The sequence below is a fragment of the Petromyzon marinus genome, assembly GCF_048934315.1.
Source record: "Petromyzon marinus isolate PM22_M1 ecotype Great Lakes invasive population chromosome 84 unlocalized genomic scaffold, UKy_Petmar_22M1.pri1.0 chr84_unloc.2, whole genome shotgun sequence".
In the NCBI taxonomy this organism is placed as follows: domain Eukaryota; kingdom Metazoa; phylum Chordata; class Hyperoartia; order Petromyzontiformes; family Petromyzontidae; genus Petromyzon; species Petromyzon marinus.
Genome location: NW_027422639.1, coordinates 802,017 through 821,864, shown reverse-complemented (window position 1 = coordinate 821,864; position 19,848 = coordinate 802,017). Strand labels below are relative to the sequence as shown.

The 19,848-nt window shown below is 59.1% G+C and overlaps 1 protein-coding gene across 1 annotated transcript in view; it reads left to right on the top strand.

Annotated features, from left to right (window-relative positions):
* The first annotated feature begins 2,214 nt into the window (after positions 1-2,214).
* LOC116936872 (uncharacterized) overlaps positions 2,215-19,848 on the top strand; it is a 95,673-nt gene continuing 78,039 nt past the window's right edge. Inside the window, exons 1-4 of the mRNA XM_076059109.1 lie at positions 2,215-2,324; positions 10,812-11,119; positions 16,100-16,212; positions 18,531-19,200. Coding sequence (XP_075915224.1) covers positions 16,117-16,212; positions 18,531-19,200 — 766 coding nt within the window. The 5' untranslated portion in view covers positions 2,215-2,324; positions 10,812-11,119; positions 16,100-16,116. The remainder of the gene's footprint in view (positions 2,325-10,811; positions 11,120-16,099; positions 16,213-18,530; positions 19,201-19,848) is intronic.

Genomic DNA, 19,848 nt, shown 5'->3' with positions numbered 1-19,848 from the left:
GGTCTCTAGGGGGTCCCTAGGGGTCTCTAGGGGGTCCCTAGGGGTCTCTAGGGGGTCCCTAGGGGTCTCTAGGGGGTCTCTAGGGGTCTCTAGGGGGTCTCTAGTGTCTCTTAGGGTCTCTAGGGGGTCTCTAGGGGGTCTCTGGGGGTCTCTAGGGGTCTCTAGGGGGTCCCTAGGGGGTCTCTAGGGGGTCTCTAGGGGGTATCTAGGGGGTCTCTAGGGGGTCTCTAGGGGTCTCTAGGGGGTCTCTGGGGGGTCTCTAGGGGGTCTCTAGGGGGTCTCTAGGGGTCTCTAGGGGGTCCCTGGGGGGTCTCTAGGGGTCTCTAGGGGGTCTCTAAGGGGTCTCTAGGGGGTCCCTAGGGGGTCTCTAGGGGGGTATCTGGGGGGGTCTCTAGGGGTCTCTAGGGGGTCTCTAAGGGGTCTCTAGGGGGTCTCTGGGGGTCTCTAGGGGGTCCCTAAGGGGTCTCTAGGGGTCTCTCGGGGGTCTCTAAGGGGTCTCTAGGGGTCTCTAGGGGGTCTCTAGGGGGTCTCTGGGGGTCTCTAGGGGGTCTCTAGGGGGTGTCTAGGGGGTCTCTAGGGGGTCTCTAGGGGGTCTCTGGGGGTCTCTAGGGGTCTCTAGGGGGGTCTCTAGGGGGTCTCTAGGGGTCTCTAGGGGGTCTCTAGGGGGGTCTCTCGGGGGTCCCTAGGGGGTCTCTGGGGGTCTCTGGGGGTCTCTAGGGGGTCCCTAGGGGGTCCCTGGGGGGTCTCTAGGGGGGTATCTGGGGGGGTCTCTAGGGGGTCTCTACGGGGTCTCTAGGGGTCTATAGGGGGTCTCTGGGTGTCTCTAGGGGGGTATCTGGGGGGTCTCTAGGGGGTCTCTAGGGGGTCTCTGGGGGTCTCTTGGGGTCTCTAGGGGTCTCTAGGGGGTCCCCTAGGGGGTCTCTAGGGGGTATCTAGGGGGTCTCTAGGGGGTCTCTAGGGGGTCTCTAGGGGTCTCTAGGGGGTCTCTGGGGGGTCTCTAGGGGGTCTCTAGGGGGTCTCTAGGGGTCTCTAGGGGGTCCCTGGGGGGTCTCTAGAGGTCTCTAGGGGGTCTCTAAGGGGTCTCTAGGGGGTCCCTAGGGGGTCTCTAGGGGGGTATCTGGGGGGGTCTCTAGGGGTCTCTAGGGGGTCTCTAAGGGGTCTCTAGGGGGTCTCTGGGGGTCTCTAGGGGGTCCCTAAGGGGTCTCTAGGGGTCTCTCGGGGGTCTCTAGGGGGTCTCTAGGGGTCTCTAGGGGGTCTCTAGGGGGTCTCTGGGGGTCTCTAGGGGGTCTCTAGGGGGTGTCTAGGGGGTCTCTAGGGGGTCTCTAGGGGGTCTCTGGGGGTCTCTAGGGGTCTCTAGGGGGGTCTCTAGGGGGTCTCTAGGGGTCTCTAGGGGGTCTCTAGGGGGGTCTCTCGGGGGTCCCTAGGGGGTCTCTGGGGGTCTCTGGGGGTCTCTAGGGGGTCCCTAGGGGGTCCCTGGGGGGTCTCTAGGGGGGTATCTGGGGGGGTCTCTAGGGGGTCTCTACGGGGTCTCTAGGGGTCTATAGGGGGTCTCTGGGTGTCTCTAGGGGGGTATCTGGGGGGTCTCTAGGGGGTCTCTAGGGGTCTCTGGGGGGTCTCTAGGGGGTCTCTGGGGGTCCCTAGGGGGGTATCTGGGGGTCTCTAGGGGGTCTCTAGGGGGTCTCTAGGGGTCTCTAGGGTCTCTAGGGGGTCTCTAGGGGGTCTCTAGGGGGTCCCTAGGGGGGTATCTGGGGGTCTCTAGGGGGTCTCTAGGGGTCTCTAGGGGGTCTCTAGGGGGTCTCTAGGGGGTCCCTAGGGGGGTATCTGGGGGTCTCTAGGGGGTCTCTATGGGGTCCCTAGGGGTCCCTAGGGGTCTCTAGGGGTCTCTAGGGGTCTCTAGGGGGTCTCTGGGGGTCTCTGGGGGTCTCTAGGGGTCTCTAGGGGTCTCTAAGGGGTCTCTAGGGGTCTCTAGGGGTCTCTAGGGGTCTCTGGGGGTCTCTAGGGGTCTCTGGGGGTCTCTGGGGGTCTCTAGGGGTCTCTAAGGGGTCTCTAGGGGTCTCTAGGGGTCTCTAGGGGGTCTCTAGGGGTCTCTAGGGGGGTGTCTAGGGGGTCTCTAGCCGGAGAGCAACGGCCTTGTGTCTCACCCCCCCCCCCGTGTCTCTCCCCCCCCCCCCCCGTGTCTCTGCCCCCCCCCCCCGTGTCTCTGCCCCCCCCCCCCCCGTGTCTCTCCCCGGCAGTCCTGACGACTGGCAGTTCTATGTGCAGTACTTTGACTCTCTGTTCCACCTCCTCCACTTGGGTTGGATTCCACCCCCAGGTCAAGAGCAGTGAGTCAACCATCATCAACATGGCTCACCCACTCACCCACCCACTCACCCACTCACCCACCCACTCACTCACCCACTCACTCACCCACCCACTCACCCCTCACCCACCCACTCACCCACCACTCACTCACCCACCCACTCACCCACTCACCCACCCACTCACCCACTCACCCACCCACCCACTCACCCACCCACTCACCCACCCACCCACTCACCCACCCACTCACTCACTCACTCACCCACTCACTCACTCACCCACCCACTCACTCACCCACTCACCCACTCACCCACCCACCCACTCACCCACTCACCCACTCACCACCCACCCACTCACTCACCCACCCACTCACCCACTCACCCACCCACTCACCCACCCACTCACCCACTCACCCACTCACCCACTCACCCACCCACCCACTCACCCACTCACCCACTCACTCACCCACCCACTCACTCACCCACCCACTCACTCACTCACTCACCCACTCACTCACTCACCCACCCACTCACTCACCCCCTCACCCACTCACCCACCCACCCACTCACCCACTCACCCACTCACTCACCCACCCACTCACTCACCCACCCACTCACCCACTCACCCACCCACTCACCCACCCACTCACCCACTCACCCACCCACCCACTCACCCACCCACTCACCCACCCACCCACTCACCCACCCACTCACCCACCCACTCACTCACTCACTCACCCACTCACTCACTCACCCACCCACTCACTCACTCACCCACCCACTCACTCACTCACCCACTCACCCCCCCACCCACCCACCCACTCACTCACTCACTCACCCACCCACCCACCCACTCACCCCTCCCACCCACTCACTCACCCACTCACTCACCCCCCACTCACTCACCCACTCACTCACTCACCCACTCACCCACCCACCCACTCACTCACTCACTCACCCACCCACTCACCCACCCACTCACCCACCCACTCACTCACTCACCCACCCACTCACTCACCCACCCACTCACTCACTCACCCACCCACCCACCCACTAACCCACCCACTCACCCACCCACCCACCCACTAACCCACCCACTCACCCACCCACCCACCCACTAACCCACCCACTCACCCACCCACCCACCCACTAACCCACTCACCCACCCACCCACCCACTAACCCACCCCACTCACCCACCCACCCACTAACCCACCCACTCACCCACCCCCCCACCCACAACCCCACTCACCCACCCACCCACCCACTAACCCACCCACTCACCCACCCACCCACTAACCCACCCACTCACCCACCCACCCACAAACCCTCACCCACCCACCCACCCACTCACCCACCCACCCACTCACCCACCCACTAACCCACCCACCCACTCACCCACCCACCCACCCACTAACCCACTCACCCACCCACCCACCCACTAACCCACCCACTCACCCACCCACCCACCCACTAACCCACCCACTCACCCACCCACCCACCCACTAACCCACTCACCCACCCACCCACCCACTAACCCACCCACTCACCCACCCACCCACCCACTAACCCACCCACTCACCCACCCACCCACCCACTAACCCACTCACCCACCCACCCACCCACTAACCCACCCACTCACCCACCCACCCACTAACCCACCCACTCACCCACCCACCCACTAACCCACCCACTCACCCACCCACCCACTCACCCACCCACCCACTCACCCACCCACTAACCCACCCACCCACTCACCCACCCACCCACCCACTAACCCACTCACCCACCCACCCACCCACTAACCCACCCACTCACCCACCCACCCACCCACTACCCACCCACTCACCCACCCACCCACCCACTAACCCACTCACCCACCCACCCACCCACTAACCCACCCACTCACCCACCCACCCACTAACCCACCCACTCACCCACCCACCCACTAACCCACCCACTCACCCACCCACCCACTCACCCACCCACCCACTCACCCACCCACTAACCCACCCACCCACTAACCCACCCACCCACTCACCCACCCACCCACTAACCCACTCACTAACCCACCCACCCACTAACCCACCCACTAACCCACCCACCCACTAACCCACCCACTAACCCACCCTCCCACTAACCCACTCACTAACCCACCCACCCACTCACTCACCCACCCACCCACCCACTAACCCACTCACTAACCCACCCACCCACTCACTCACCCACCCACCCACCCACTAACCCACTCACTAACCCACCCACCCACTAACCCACCCACTAACCACCCACCCACTCACCCACCCACTCACCCACCCACTAACCCACCCACCCACTAACCCACCCACCCACTCACCCACTAACCCACCCACTCACTCACCCACCCACCCACTAACCCACTCACCCACCCCCCACCCACTAACCCACCCACTCACCCACCCACCCACTAACCCACCCACTCACCCACCCACCCACTAACCCAACCCACTCACACCCACCCACTCACCCACCCACCCACTCACCCACCCACTAACCCACCCACCCACTCACCCACCCACCCACCCACTAACCCACTCACCCACCACCCACCCACTAACCCACCCACTCACCCACCCACCCACCCACTAACCCACCCACTCACCCACCCACCCACCCACTAACCCACTCACCCACCCACCCACCCACTAACCCACCCACTCACCCACCCACCCACTAACCCACCCACTCACCCACCCACCCACTAACCCACCCACTCACCCACCCACCCACTCACCCACCCACCCACTCACCCACCCACTAACCCACCCACCCACTAACCCACCCACCCACTCACCCACCCACCCACCCACTAACCCACTCACTAACCCACCCACCCACTAACCCACCCACTAACCCACCCACCCACTAACCCACCCACTAACCCACCCACCCACTAACCCACTCACTAACCCACCCACCCACTCACTCACCCACCCACCCACCCACTATCCCACTCACTAACCCACCCACCCACTCACTCACCCACCCACCCACCCACTAACCCACTCACTAACCCACCCACCCACTAACCCACCCACTAACCCACCCCACCCACTCACCCACCCACTCACCCACCCACTAACCCACCCACCCACTAACCCACCCACCCACTCACCCACTAACCCACCCACTCACTCACCCACCCACCCACTAACCCACTCACCCACCCACCCACCCACTAACCCACCCACTCACCCACCCACCCACTAACCCACCCACTCACCCACCCACCCACTAACCCACCCACTCACCCACCCACCCACTCACCCACCCACCCACTCACCCACCCACTAACCCACCCACCCACTCACCCACCCACCCACCCACTAACCCACTCACCCACCCACCCACCCACTAACCCACCCACTCACCCACCCACCCACCCACTAACCCACCCACTCACCCACCCACCCACCCACTAACCCACTCACCCACCCACCCACCCACTAACCCCCCACCTCACCCACCCACCCACTAACCCACCCACTCACCCACCCACCCACTAACCCACCCACTCACCCACCCACCCACTCACCCACCCACCCACTCACCCACCCACTAACCCACCCACCCACTAACCCACCCACCCACTCACCCACCCACCCACCCACTAACCCACTCACTAACCCACCCACCCACTAACCCACCCACTAACCCACCCACCCACTAACCCACCCACTAACCCACCCACCCACTAACCCACTCACTAACCCACCCACCCACTCACTCACCCACCCACCCACCCACTAACCCACTCACTAACCCACCCACCCACTCACTCACCCACCCACCCACCCACTAACCCACTCACTAACCCACCCACCCACTAACCCAGCCACTAACCCACCCACCCACTCACCCACCCACTCACCCACCCACTAACCCACCCACCCACTAACCCACCCACCCACTCACCCACCCACCCACCCACTAACCCACTCACTAACCCACCCACCCACTAACCCACCCACTAACCCACCCACCCACTAACCCACCCACTAACCCACCCACCCACTAACCCACTCACTAACCCACCCACCCACTCACTCACCCACCCACCCACCCACTAACCCACTCACTAACCCACCCACCCACTCACTCACCCACCCACCCACCCACTAACCCACTCACTAACCCACCCACCCACTAACCCAGCCACTAACCCACCCACCCACTCACCCACCCACTCACCCACCCACTAACCCACCCACCCACTAACCCACCCACCCACTCACCCACCCACCCACCCACTAACCCACTCACTAACCCACCCACCCACTAACCCACCCACTAACCCACCCACCCACTAACCCACCCACTAACCCACCCACCCACTAACCCACTCACTAACCCACCCACCCACTCACTCACCCACCCACCCACCCACTAACCCACTCACTAACCCACCCACCCACTCACTCACCCACCCACCCACCCACTAACCCACTCACTAACCCACCCACCCACTAACCCAGCCACTAACCCACCCACCCACTCACCCACCCACTCACCCACCCACTAACCCACCCACCCACTAACCCACCCACCCACTCACCCACCCACCCACCCACTAACCCACTCACTAACCCACCCACCCACTAACCCACCCACTAACCCACCCACCCACTAACCCACCCACTAACCCACCCACCCACTAACCCACTCACTAACCCACCCACCCACTCACTCACCCACCCACCCACCCACTAACCCACTCACTAACCCACCCACCCACTCACTCACCCACCCACCCACCCACTAACCCACTCACTAACCCACCCACCCACTAACCCAGCCACTAACCCACCCACCCACTCACCCACCCACTCACCCACCCACTAACCCACCCACCCACTAACCCACCCACCCACTCACCCACCCACCCACCCACTAACCCACTCACTAACCCACCCACCCACTAACCCACCCACTAACCCACCCACCCACTAACCCACCCACTAACCCACCCACCCACTAACCCACTCACTAACCCACCCACCCACTCACTCACCCACCCACCCACCCACTAACCCACTCACTAACCCACCCACCCACTCACTCACCCACCCACCCACCCACTAACCCACTCACTAACCCACCCACCCACTAACCCAGCCACTAACCCACCCACCCACTCACCCACCCACTCACCCACCCACTAACCCACCCACCCACTAACCCACCCACCCACTCACCCACTAACCCACCCACTCACTCACCCACCCACCCACTAACCCACCCACTCACCCACCCACCCACTCACCCACCCACCCACTAACCCACCCACTCACTCACCCACCCACCCACCCACTAACCCACTCACTAACCCACCCACCCACTAACCCAGCCACTAACCCACCCACCCACTCACCCACCCACTCACCCACCCACTAACCCACCCACCCACTAACCCACCCACCCACTCACCCACTAACCCACCCACTCACTCACCCACCCACCCACTAACCCACCCACTCACCCACCCACCCACTCACCCACCCACCCACTAACCCACCCACCCACCCACTCACTGTCTGCCTCTGTGTCTCTGCATTGTTCAAGCTCCATTGAGTGCCTGGTAGACTTCACCCTGTCCCTGTGTCTGTCTCTGTCTCTCTGTCTTTGTCTGTCTCTGTCTCTGTCTTTGTCTGTCTCTGTCTCTGTCTTTGTCTGTCTCTGTCTCTGTGTGTCTCTGTGTGTCTCTGTCTCTCTGTGTGTCTCTGTCTCTCTGTGTGTCTCTGTCTCTCTGTCTCTCTGTGTGTCTCTGTCTTTGTGTGTCTCTGTCTCTGTCTCTCTGTCTCTGTGTCTCTCTGTCTCTCTGTCTCTCTGTGTGTCTCTGTGTGTCTCTGTCTCTCTGTGTGTCTCTGTCTCTCTGTGTGTCTCTGTCTCTCTGTGTGTCTCTGTCTCTCTGTCTTTGTGTCTCTGTCTCTCTGTCTCTCTGTGTGTCTCTCTGTCTCTCTGTCTTTGTGTGTCTCTGTCTCTCTGTGTGTCTCTCTGTCTCTCTGTCTCTCTGTGTGTCTCTCTGTCTCTCTGTCTTTGTGTGTCTCTGTCTCTCTGTGTGTCTCTGTCTCTGTCTCTCTGTCTTTGTGTGTCTCTGTCTCTCTGTGTGTCTCTCTGTCTCTCTGTCTCTCTGTCTCTGTGTGTCTCTGTCTCTCTGTCTCTCTGTCTTTGTGTGTCTCTGTCTCTGTCTCTCTGTCTCTCTGTCTTTCTGTCTCTCTGTCTCTGTGTGTCTCTGTCTCTCTGTCTCTCTGTCTCTCTGTCTTTCTGTCTCTCTGTCTCTCTGTCTTTGTGTGTCTCTGTCTCTGTCTCTCTGTCTCTCTATCTCTCTGTCTCTCTGTCTCTCTGTGTGTCTCTGTCTCTCTGTCTCTCTGTGTGTCTCTGTCTTTCTGTCTCTCTGTGTCTCTGTCTCTCTGTGTGTCTCTGTCTCTCTGTGTGTCTCTGTCTCTCTGTCTCTCTGTCTCTGTGTCTCTCTGTCTCTGTGTCTCTCTGTCTCTGTGTCTCTGTGTCTCTCTGTCTCTCTGTCTCTCTGTCTCTCTGTCTCTGTGTCTCTCTGTCTCTCTGTCTCTGTGTGTCTCTGTCTCTCTGTCTCTGTGTGTCTCTGTGTGTCTCTGTGTGTCTCTCTGTCTCTGTTTCTCTCTGTCTCTCTGTCTCTGTGTGTCTCTGTGTGTCTCTCTGTCTCTCTGTCTCTCTGTCTCTGTGTCTCTGTGTCTCTCTGTCTCTGTGTCTCTCTGTCTCTCTGTCTCTGTGTGTCTCTGTGTGTCTCTGTGTGTCTCTCTGTCTCTGTGTCTCTCTGTCTCTGTGTGTCTCTGTGTGTCTCTGTGTGTCTCTCTGTCTCTCTGTCTCTCTGTCTCTCTGTCTCTGTGTCTCTCTGTGTGTCTCTCTGTCTCTCTGTCTCTCTGTCTCTGTGTGTCTCTGTGTGTCTCTGTGTGTCTCTCTGTCTCTGTGTCTCTCTGTCTCTCTGTCTCTGTGTGTCTCTGTGTGTCCCTCTAACTCTCTGTCTCTCTGTCCCCGTGTCTCTCTGTCTCTCTGTCCCCGTGTCTCTCTGTCTCTCTATCTCTCTGTCTCTCTATCTCTCTGTCTCTCTAACTCTCTGTCTCTCTGTCTCTCTAACCCTCTGTCTCTCTGTCTCTCTAACCCTCTGTCTCTCTGTCTCTCTGTCTCTCTAACTCTCTGTCTCTCTGTCTCTCTAACCCTCTGTCTCTCTGTCTCTCTAACCCTCTGTCTCTCTATCTCTCTGTCTCTCTAACTCTCTGTCTCTCTGTCTCTGTGTCTCTCTGTCTCTCTGTCTCTGTGTGTCTCTGTGTGTCCCTCTAACTCTCTGTCTCTCTGTCCCCGTGTCTCTCTGTCTCTCTGTCCCCGTGTCTCTCTGTCTCTCTATCTCTCTGTCTCTCTATCTCTCTGTCTCTCTAACTCTCTGTCTCTCTGTCTCTCTAACCCTCTGTCTCTCTGTCTCTCTAACCCTCTGTCTCTCTGTCTCTCTGTCTCTCTAACCCTCTGTCTCTCTGTCTCTCTAACCCTCTGTCTCTCTATCTCTCTGTCTCTCTAACTCTCTGTCTCTCTGTCTCTGTGTCTCTCTGTCTCTCTGTCTCTGTGTGTCTCTGTGTGTCCCTCTAACTCTCTGTCTCTCTGTCCCCGTGTCTCTCTGTCTCTCTGTCCCCGTGTCTCTCTGTCTCTCTATCTCTCTGTCTCTCTATCTCTCTGTCTCTCTAACTCTCTGTCTCTCTGTCTCTCTAACCCTCTGTCTCTCTGTCTCTCTAACCCTCTGTCTCTCTGTCTCTCTAACTCTCTGTCTCTCTGTCTCTCTAACCCTCTGTCTCTCTGTCTCTCTAACCCTCTGTCTCTCTATCTCTCTGTCTCTCTAACTCTCTGTCTCTCTGTCTCTCTAACCCTCTGTCTCTCTGTCTCTCTAACCCTCTGTCTCTCTATCTCTCTGTCTCTCTAACTCTCTGTCTCTCTGTCTCTCTAACCCTCTGTCTCTCTGTCTCTCTAACCCTCTGTCTCTCTATCTCTCTGTCTCTCTAACTCTCTGTCTCTCTGTCTCTCTAACCCTCTGTCTCTCTGTCTCTCTAACCCTCTGTCTCTCTATCTCTCTGTCTCTCTAACTCTCTGTCTCTCTGTCTCTCTAACCCTCTGTCTCTCTGTCTCTCTAACCCTCTGTCTCTCTATCTCTCTGTCTCTCTAACTCTCTGTCTCTCTGTCTCTCTAACCCTCTGTCTCTCTGTCTCTCTAACCCTCTGTCTCTCTATCTCTCTGTCTCTCTAACTCTCTGTCTCTCTGTCTCTCTAACCCTCTGTCTCTCTGTCTCTCTAACCCTCTGTCTCTGTCCCCGTGTCTCTCTAACCCTCTGTCTCTGTCCCCGTGTCTCTCTAACCCTCTGTCTCTCTGTCTCTCTAACCCTCTGTCTCTGTCCCCGTGTCTCTCTAACCCTCTGTCCCTCTGTCTCTGTGTCCCTCTGTCCCCCGCGTTGCCCCAGCTCCAGTGAGGGTCCGGTGGACTTTACGCTCGAGTCGGCCTTGGCCTTTGTGGCCGAGCGAGAGGCCGCAGAGACGACCGGCGGTGACGCCGGTGACGGCGGTGACGCTGCCGGTGACGCCGCCGGTGACGCCGGCGGTGACGCCGGCGGTGACGCCGGTGACGCCGGTGACGCCGGTGACGCCGGTGACGACGCCGCTCCGTCTCGTCCTCGGGCGCGACTCCGAGGGCCGTACCTCGCCCGTCTCGAGCTGCTGAGCCGTGCCGGCAATAGCCCCGGGCTGGGCGGAGGAGCTCCAACAGACCTCGGTGAGAGCCTCCATCACTCCATCACTCCATCACTCCATCACTCCATCACTCCATCATCACTCCATCACTCCATCACTCCATCACTCCATCACTCCATCACTCCATCACTCCATCACTCCATCATCACTCCATCACTCCATCACTCCATCACTCCGTCACTCCATCACTCCATCACTCCATCACTCCATCACTCCATCACTCCATCACTCCATCACTCCATCACTCCATCACTCCGTCACTCCATCACTCCGTCACTCCATCACTCCATCACTCCATCACTCCATCACTCCATCATCACTCCATCACTCCATCACTCCTTCACTCCATCACTCCATCACTCCGTCACTCCGTTCACTCCATCACTCCATCACTCCATCACTCCATCACTCCACTCACTCCGTTCACTCCATCACTCCATCACTCCATCACTCCATCACTCCATCACTCCGTCACTCCGTTCACTCCATCACTCCATCACTCCATCACTCCATCACTCCACTCACTCCGTTCACTCCATCACTCCGTCACTCCATCACTCCATCACTCCATCACTCCATCACTCCACTCACTCCGTTCACTCCATCACTCCATCACTCCATCACTCCATCACTCCGTCACTCCGTCACTCCATCACTCCATCACTCCATCACTCCATCACTCCGTCACTCCGTCACTCCGTTCACTCCATCACTCCATCACTCCATCACTCCATCACTCCACTCACTCCGTTCACTCCATCACTCCATCACTCCGTCACTCCATCACTCCATCACTCCATCACTCCATCACTCCACTCACTCCGTTCACTCCATCACTCCATCACTCCGTCACTCCATCACTCCGTCACTCCGTCACTCCACTCACTCCATCACTCCATCACTCCATCACTCCGTCACTCCGTCACTCCACTCACTCCATCACTCCATCACTCCGTCACTCCGTCACTCCGTCACTCCGTCACTCCGTCACTCCATCACTCCATCACTCCATCACTCCATCACTCCATCACTCCATCACTCCATCACTCCATCACTCCGTCACTCCGTCACTCCATCACTCCACTCACTCCGTTCACTCCATCACTCCATCACTCCATCACTCCATCACTCCATCACTCCATCACTCCATCACTCCGTCACTCCGTCACTCCGTCACTCCGTCACTCCGTTCACTCCGTCACTCCGTCACTCCGTCACTCCGTCACTCCGTCACTCCGTCACTCCGTCACTCCGCTCACTCCGTCACTCCGTCACTCCGTCACTCCGTCACTCCGTCACTCCGTTCACTCCGTTCACTCCGTTCACTCCATCACTCCATCACTCCATCACTCCATTCACTCCGTCACTCCGTCACTCCGTCACTCCGTCACTCCGTCACTCCATCACTCCATCACTCCGTCACTCCATCACTCCGTTCACTCCATCACTCCATCACTCCATCACTCCACTCACTCCATTCACTCCATCACTCCATCACTCCGTCACTCCGTCACTCCGTCACTCCATCACTCCATCACTCCATCACTCCATTCACTCCGTTCACTCCGTCACTCCGTCACTCCATCACTCCGTCACTCCGTCACTCCATCACTCCATCACTCCATCACTCCACTCACTCCACTCACTCCGTTCACTCCATCACTCCGTCACTCCGTCACTCCGTCACTCCGTCACTCCACTCACTCCATCACTCCGTCACTCCATCACTCCATCACTCCATCACTCCATCACTCCACTCACTCCATCACTCCATCACTCCATCACTCCGTCACTCCATCACTCCGTCACTCCATCACTCCATCACTCCGTCACTCCGTTCACTCCGTTCACTCCATCACTCCATCACTCCATCATTCCACTCACTCCATCACTCCATCACTCCATCACTCCATCACTCCGTTCACTCCGTCACTCCACTCACTCCACTCACTCCATCACTCCATCACTCCACTCACTCCGTCACTCCGTCACTCCGTCACTCCATCACTCCATCACTCCATCACTCCGTCACTCCGTCACTCCGTCACTCCGTCACTCCATCACTCCATCACTCCATCACTCCATCACTCCGTCACTCCGTCACTCCGTTCACTCCGTCACTCCGTCACTCCATCACTCCGTTCACTCCGTTCACTCCGTCACTCCGTTCACTCCGTCACTCCGTCACTCCATCACTCCGTCACTCCGTCACTCCGTCACTCCGTCACTCCGTCACTCCATCACTCCATCACTCCGTCACTCCGTCACTCCGTCACTCCGTCACTCCGTCACTCCGTCACTCCATCACTCCGTCACTCCGTCACTCCATCACTCCGTCACTCCATCACTCCGTCACTCCACTCACTCCATCACTCCATCACTCCATCACTCCGTCACTCCATCACTCCATCACTCCATCACTCCATCACTCCATCACTCCACCACTCCGTTCACTCCGTTCACTCCGTCACTCCATCACTCCGTCACTCCATCACTCCGTCACTCCATCACTCCATCACTCCATCACTCCGTTCACTCCATCACTCCATCACTCCGTCACTCCATCACTCCGTCACTCCGTTCACTCCGTCACTCCGTTCACTCCGTCACTCCATCACTCCGTCACTCCATCACTCCGTCACTCCATCACTCCGTCACTCCATCACTCCATCACTCCATCACTCCATCACTCCGTCACTCCACTCACTCCATCACTCCATCACTCCATCACTCCGTCACTCCATCACTCCATCACTCCACCACTCCGTTCACTCCGTTCACTCCGTCACTCCATCACTCCGTCACTCCATCACTCCGTCACTCCATCACTCCATCACTCCATCACTCCATCACTCCGTTCACTCCATCACTCCGTCACTCCATCACTCCATCACTCCATCACTCCGTCACTCCGTCACTCCGTTCACTCCGTTCACTCCATCACTCCATCACTCCATCACTCCGTCACTCCGTTCACTCCGTTCACTCCATCACTCCATCACTCCATCACTCCGTCACTCCATCACTCCGTCACTCCATCACTCCGTTCACTCCGTCACTCCATCACTCCGTCACTCCGTCACTCCGTCACTCCATCACTCCATCACTCCATCACTCCGTTCACTCCGTCACTCCATCACTCCGTCACTCCATCACTCCATCACTCCATCACTCCGTTCACTCCGTCACTCCGTCACTCCGTCACTCCATCACTCCATCACTCCATCACTCCGTTCACTCCGTCACTCCATCACTCCATCACTCCGTCACTCCATCACTCCGTCACTCCGTCACTCCGTCACTCCGTCACTCCGTCACTCCGTCCACTCCGTTCACTCCGTTCACTCCGTCACTCCGTCACTCCGTTCACTCCGTCACTCCGTTCACTCCGTCACTCCGTCCACTCCGTTCACTCCGTCACTCCGTTCACTCCGTTCACTCCGTCACTCCGCTCACTCCGTCACTCCGCTCACTCCGTCCACTCCGTCACTCCGTTCACTCCGTTCACTCCGTTCACTCCGTCACTCCGTTCACTCCGTCACTCCGTTCACTCCGTTCACTCCGTCCACTCCGTTCACTCCGTTCACTCCGTCACTCCGTCACTCCGTCACTCCGTTCACTCCGTTCACTCCGTCACTCCGTTCACTCCGTCACTCCGTCCACTCCGTTCACTCCGTCACTCCGTCACTCCGTCACTCCGTTCACTCCGTCACTCCGCTCACTCCGTCACTCCGTTCACTCCGTTCACTCTGTGCCTCCGTCCGTCTGCCGGCCCGTCGAAATGTCTTCACCGTCCGTGTGGGTGGGCGGGCGGGCGAGCGAGTGGGCGAGCGAGTGAGTGGGTGGGTGGGTGAGTGGGTGGGTGGGCAAGCGAGCGGGTGGGCGGGCGGGCGAGTGGGTGGACGAGAGGGTGGGTGGGCGAGTGAGAGGGAGGGTGAGTGAGTGGGTGGGTGTGTGGGCGAGTGGGTGGGCGAGTGTGTGGGCGAGTGGGTGGGCGAGTGAACGAGTGAGTGAGTGGGTGGGTGAGAGGGAGGGTGTGTGGGTGGGCTAGTGAGAGGGAGGGTGAGAGGGAGGGTGAGTGTGTGAGCGAGCGAGCGAGCGAGTGGGTGTGTGGGCGAGCGTGTGGGTGTGTGGGCGAGCGTGTGGGTGTGTGGGCGAGCGTGTGGGTGTGTGGGCGAGTGGGTGGGCGAGTGAGAGGGAGGGTGAGTAGGTGGGCGAGCGAGTGGGTGGGTGGGCGAGCGAGTGGGCGAGTGGGTGGGCGAGTGAACAAGTGAGTGGGTGGGTGGGCGAGAGGGTGGGTGTGTGGGTGAGCGAGTGAGCGTGTGGGTGTGTGGGTGAGCGTGTGAGCGAGTGAGCTGTGTGGGCGAGCGTGTGGGTGAGCGAGTGAGCTGTGTGTGTGAGCGTGTGGGTGAGCGAGTGAGCTGTGTGTGTGAGCGTGTGGGTGAGCGAGTGAGCCAGTGAGCTGTGTGTGTGAGCGTGTGGGTGAGCGTGTGGGTGAGCGTGTGAGCGAGTGAGCTGTGTGTGTGAGCGTGTGGGCGAGCGAGTGAGCTGTGTGTGTGAGCGAGTGAGCGTGTGGGTGAGCGAGTGAGCTGTGTGGGTGAGCGTGTGGGTGAGCGAGTGAGCGTGTGGGTGAGCGAGTGAGCGTGTGGGTGAGCGAGTGAGCGTGTGGATGAGCGTGTGGGTGAGCGAGTGAGCTGTGTGGGTGAGCGTGTGGGTGAGCGAGTGAGCTGTGTGGGTGAGCGTGTGGGTGAGCGAGTGAGCGTGTGGGTGAGCGAGTGAGCGTGTGGGTGAGCGAGTGAGCGAGTGAGCTGTGTGGGTGAGCGTGTGAGCGAGTGAGCTGTGTGTGTGAGCGTGTGGGTGAGCGAGTGAGCTGTGTGTGTGAGCTCTGTGTGTGAGCGAGTGAGCTGTGTGGGTGAGTGTGTGAGCGAGTGAGCTGTGTGGGTGAGCGTGTGGGTGAGTGTGTGAGCGAGTGAGCTGTGTGCTCTCTGTGCGTGTGCTGTAGGGGACTCGGTTCTGCTGATGCGGCAGTATTTTGCGAGGTTTGGAGACAAACCTTGCTGCTTCTCAGACCTACGCCCCTACCTGCACCTCATCCCTCACCACGACGCACAGCAGGTGAGCGAGCGGGTGAGTGGGTGGGTGAGTGATACAGCAGGTGGTGAGTGGGTGAGTGAGTGGGTGAGTGATACAGCAGGTGGTGAGTGGGTGAGTGAGTGGGTGAGTGATACAGCAGGTGGTGAGCGAGTGGGTGAGTGGGTGGGTGATACAGCAGGTGGTGAGTGAGTGGGTGAGTGATACAGCAGGTGGTGAGTGAGTGGGTGAGTGATACAGCAGGTGGTGAGTGAGTGGGTGAGTGAGTGATACAGCAGGTGGTGAGCGAGCGGGTGAGTGGGTGGGTGATGCAGGTGGTGAGTGGGTGAGTGATATAGCAGGTGGTGAGTGATGCAGGTGGTGAGCGAGTGGGTGAGTGATGCAGCAGGTGGTGAGCGAGTGGGTGAGTGATGCAGCAGGTGGTGAGCGAGTGGGTGAGTGATGCAGCAGGTGGTGAGCGAGTGGGTGAGTGATACAGGCGGTGAGTGATACAGCAGGTGGTGAGTGATGCAGCAGGTGGTGAGTGGGTGAGTGATGCAGCAGGTGGTGAGTGATACAGCAGGTGGTGAGTGATACAGGCGGTGAGTGTGCGTGTGATGCGGGCGGTGCCGGTGGGGTGAACTCCGCACCTCCTCTCCCAACGCGTCCGGTCTGCAGCGTGGAAGAGGAGGCCAAAGTACGCCTCCTCTAGGCTGGCCTGCAGTGGGGGAGGATGAGGCCTACGTGAGGCTGTTTTTGCAGTGAGGGAGGATGAGGCCTACGTGAGGCTGTTTTTGCAGTGAGGGAGGATGAGGCCTACGTGAGGATGAGGCCTACGTGAGGCTGTTTTTGCAGTGGGGGAGGATGAGGCCTACGTGAGGCTGTTTTTTGCAGTGGGTGAGGATGAGGCCTACGTGAGGCTGTTTTTTTGCAGTGAGGGAGGATGAGGCCTACGTGAGGCTGTTTTTTGCAGTGGGTGAGGATGAGGCCTACGTGAGGCTGTTTTTTGCAGTGGGTGAGGATGAGGCCTACGTGAGGCTGTTTTTTTGCAGTGAGGGAGGATGAGGCCTACGTGAGGCTGTTTTTTTGCAGTGGGGGAGGATGAGGCCTACGTGAGGCTGTTTTTGCAGTGAGGGAGGCTGAGGCCTACGTGAGGCTGTTTTTGCAGCGAGGGAGGATGAGGCCTACGTGAGGCTGTTTTTGCAGTGAGGGAGGATGAGGCCTACGTGAGGCTGTTTTTTGCAGCGAGGGAGGATGAGGCCTACGTGAGGCTGTTTTTGCAGCGAGGGAGGATGAGGCCTACGTGAGGCTGTTTTTGCAGTGGGTGAGGACGAGGCCTACGTGAGGCTGTTTTTGCAGCGAGGGAGGATGAGGCCTATGTGAGGCTGTTTTTGCAGTGGGTGAGGATGAGGCCTACGTGAGGCTGTTTTTGCAGTGAGGGAGGATGAGGCCTACGTGAGGCTGTTTTTGCAGCGAGGGAGGATGAGGCCTATGTGAGGCTGTTTTTGCAGTGGGTGAGGATGAGGCCTACGTGAGGCTGTTTTTGCAGTGAGGGAGGATGAGGCCTACGTGAGGCTGTTTTTCCAGTGAGGGAGGATGAGGCCTATGTGAGGCTGTTTTTGCAGTGGGTGAGGATGAGGCCTACGTGAGGCTGTTTTTGCAGTGAGGGAGGATGAGGCCTACGTGAGGCTGTTTTTGCAGCGAGGGAGGATGAGGCCTACGTGAGGCTGTTTTTGCAGTGAGGGAGGATGAGGCCTACGTGAGGCTGTTTTTACAGTGAGGGAGGATGAGGCCTACGTGAGGCTGTTTTTGCAGCGAGGGAGGATGAGGCCTACGTGAGGCTGTTTTTGCAGTGAGGGAGGATGAGGCCTACGTGAGGCTGTTTTTGCAGTGAGGGAGGATGAGGCCTACGTGAGGCTGTTTTTGCAGTGAGGGAGGATGAGGCCTACGTGAGGCTGTTTTTACAGTGAGGGAGGATGAGGCCTACGTGAGGCTGTTTTTTGCAGCGAGGGAGGATGAGGCCTACGTGAGGCTGTTTTTGCAGTGGGTGAGGATGAGGCCTACGTGAGGCTGTTTTTTGCAGTGAGGGAGGATGAGGCCTACGTGAGGCTGTTTTTTGCGGTGGGGGAGGATGAGGCCTACGTGAGGTTGTTTTTTGCAGTGAGGGAGGATGAGGCCTACGTGAGGCTGTTTTTACAGTGAGGGAGGATGAGGCCTACGTGAGGCTGTTTTTTTGCAGTGGGGGAGGATGAGGCCTACGTGAGGCTGTTTTTGCAGTGGGTGAGGATGAGGCCTACGTGAGGCTGTTTTTGCAGTGAGGGAGGATGAGGTCTACGTGAGGCTGTTTTTCCCTCTCGTTCCAGTTCATCGACGATCTCATGGCCACCGTCCCGCTCTCGCCCTGCACTGAGGCATCGACATCATCATCGACATCATCTTCGACATCAACGACATCATCGACATCATCATCATCGACATCAACGACATCATCGACATCAACGACATCAGCTGTTGCCCCCAGCGAAGGTGGCCGCCTGGATACCCCTAACAAAGATGGCCGCGTGGACACCCCTAACCAAGATGGTCGCACGGGCACCCCCAACCAAGATGGCCGCCTGGATACCCCCTGCCACGATGGCCGCCGGGACGTCACCCCCGGCCGAGATGGCCGCACGGACGCCCCTGACGAAGATGGCCGCACGGACGCCCCTGACCAACATGGCCGCACGGACGCCCCTGACGAAGATGGCCGCACGGACGCCCCTGACCAACATGGCCGCACGGACACCCCTGACGAAGATGGCCGCACGGACACCCCTGCTGCTGATCCTACTGCTGACGGTGTCCCTGCCGCCACGCCCGCGAGCCACAGCAGCAGGAGGCCGCCGCTGCTGTTCCCAGGTGCCATGGAGGCGCTCCAGAGGCACCAGTGCCTGGAGCAGCTGCGGCGAGCCCTTGGCCTGCACGCGGCGCCGGGGAGGGCGGAGAGGGCGAGGGAGATGGTGCTGAGGTATCGGCACGCGTTGAGATTCGGTGAGACGTGGTGGGTGTGGTGAGCGTGTGTGGTGTGTGTGGTGTGTGTGGTGTGTGTGTGGTGTGTGTGGTGAGTGTGTGTGGTGTGTGTGTGGTGTAGTGTGTGTGGTGAGTGTGTGGTGTGTGTGTGTGGTGTGTGTGTGTGGTGTGTGTGTGTGTGTGTGGTGTGTGTGTGGTGTGTGTGTGTGGTGTATGTGTGTGTGTGGTGTTTGTGGTGTGTGTGTGGTGTGTGTGTGGTGTGTGTGTGGTGAGTGTGGTGTGTGTGTGTGTGGTGTGTGTGTGGTGAGTGTGTGGTGTGTGGTGTGTGTGTGTGGTGTGTGTGTGTGGTGAGTGTGTGTGGTGTGTGTGTGGTGAGTGTGTGTGTGGTGTGTGTGTGGTGTGTGTGGTGTGTGTGTGGTGAGTGTGTGGTGTGTGTGTGTAGTGTGTGTGTAGTGTGTGGTGTGTGTGTGGTGTGTGTGTGTGGTGAGTGTGTGTGGTGTGTGTGTGGTGTGTGTGTGGTGTGTGTGTGGTGAGTGTGTGGTGTGTGTGGTGAGTGTGTGTGGTGAGTGTGTGTGTGTGTGGTGTGTGTGGTGTGAGGGTGTGTGGTGTGTGTGTGGTGTGTGTGGTGGGTGTGTGGTGGGTGTGTGGTGTGTGTGTGGTGTGTGTGTG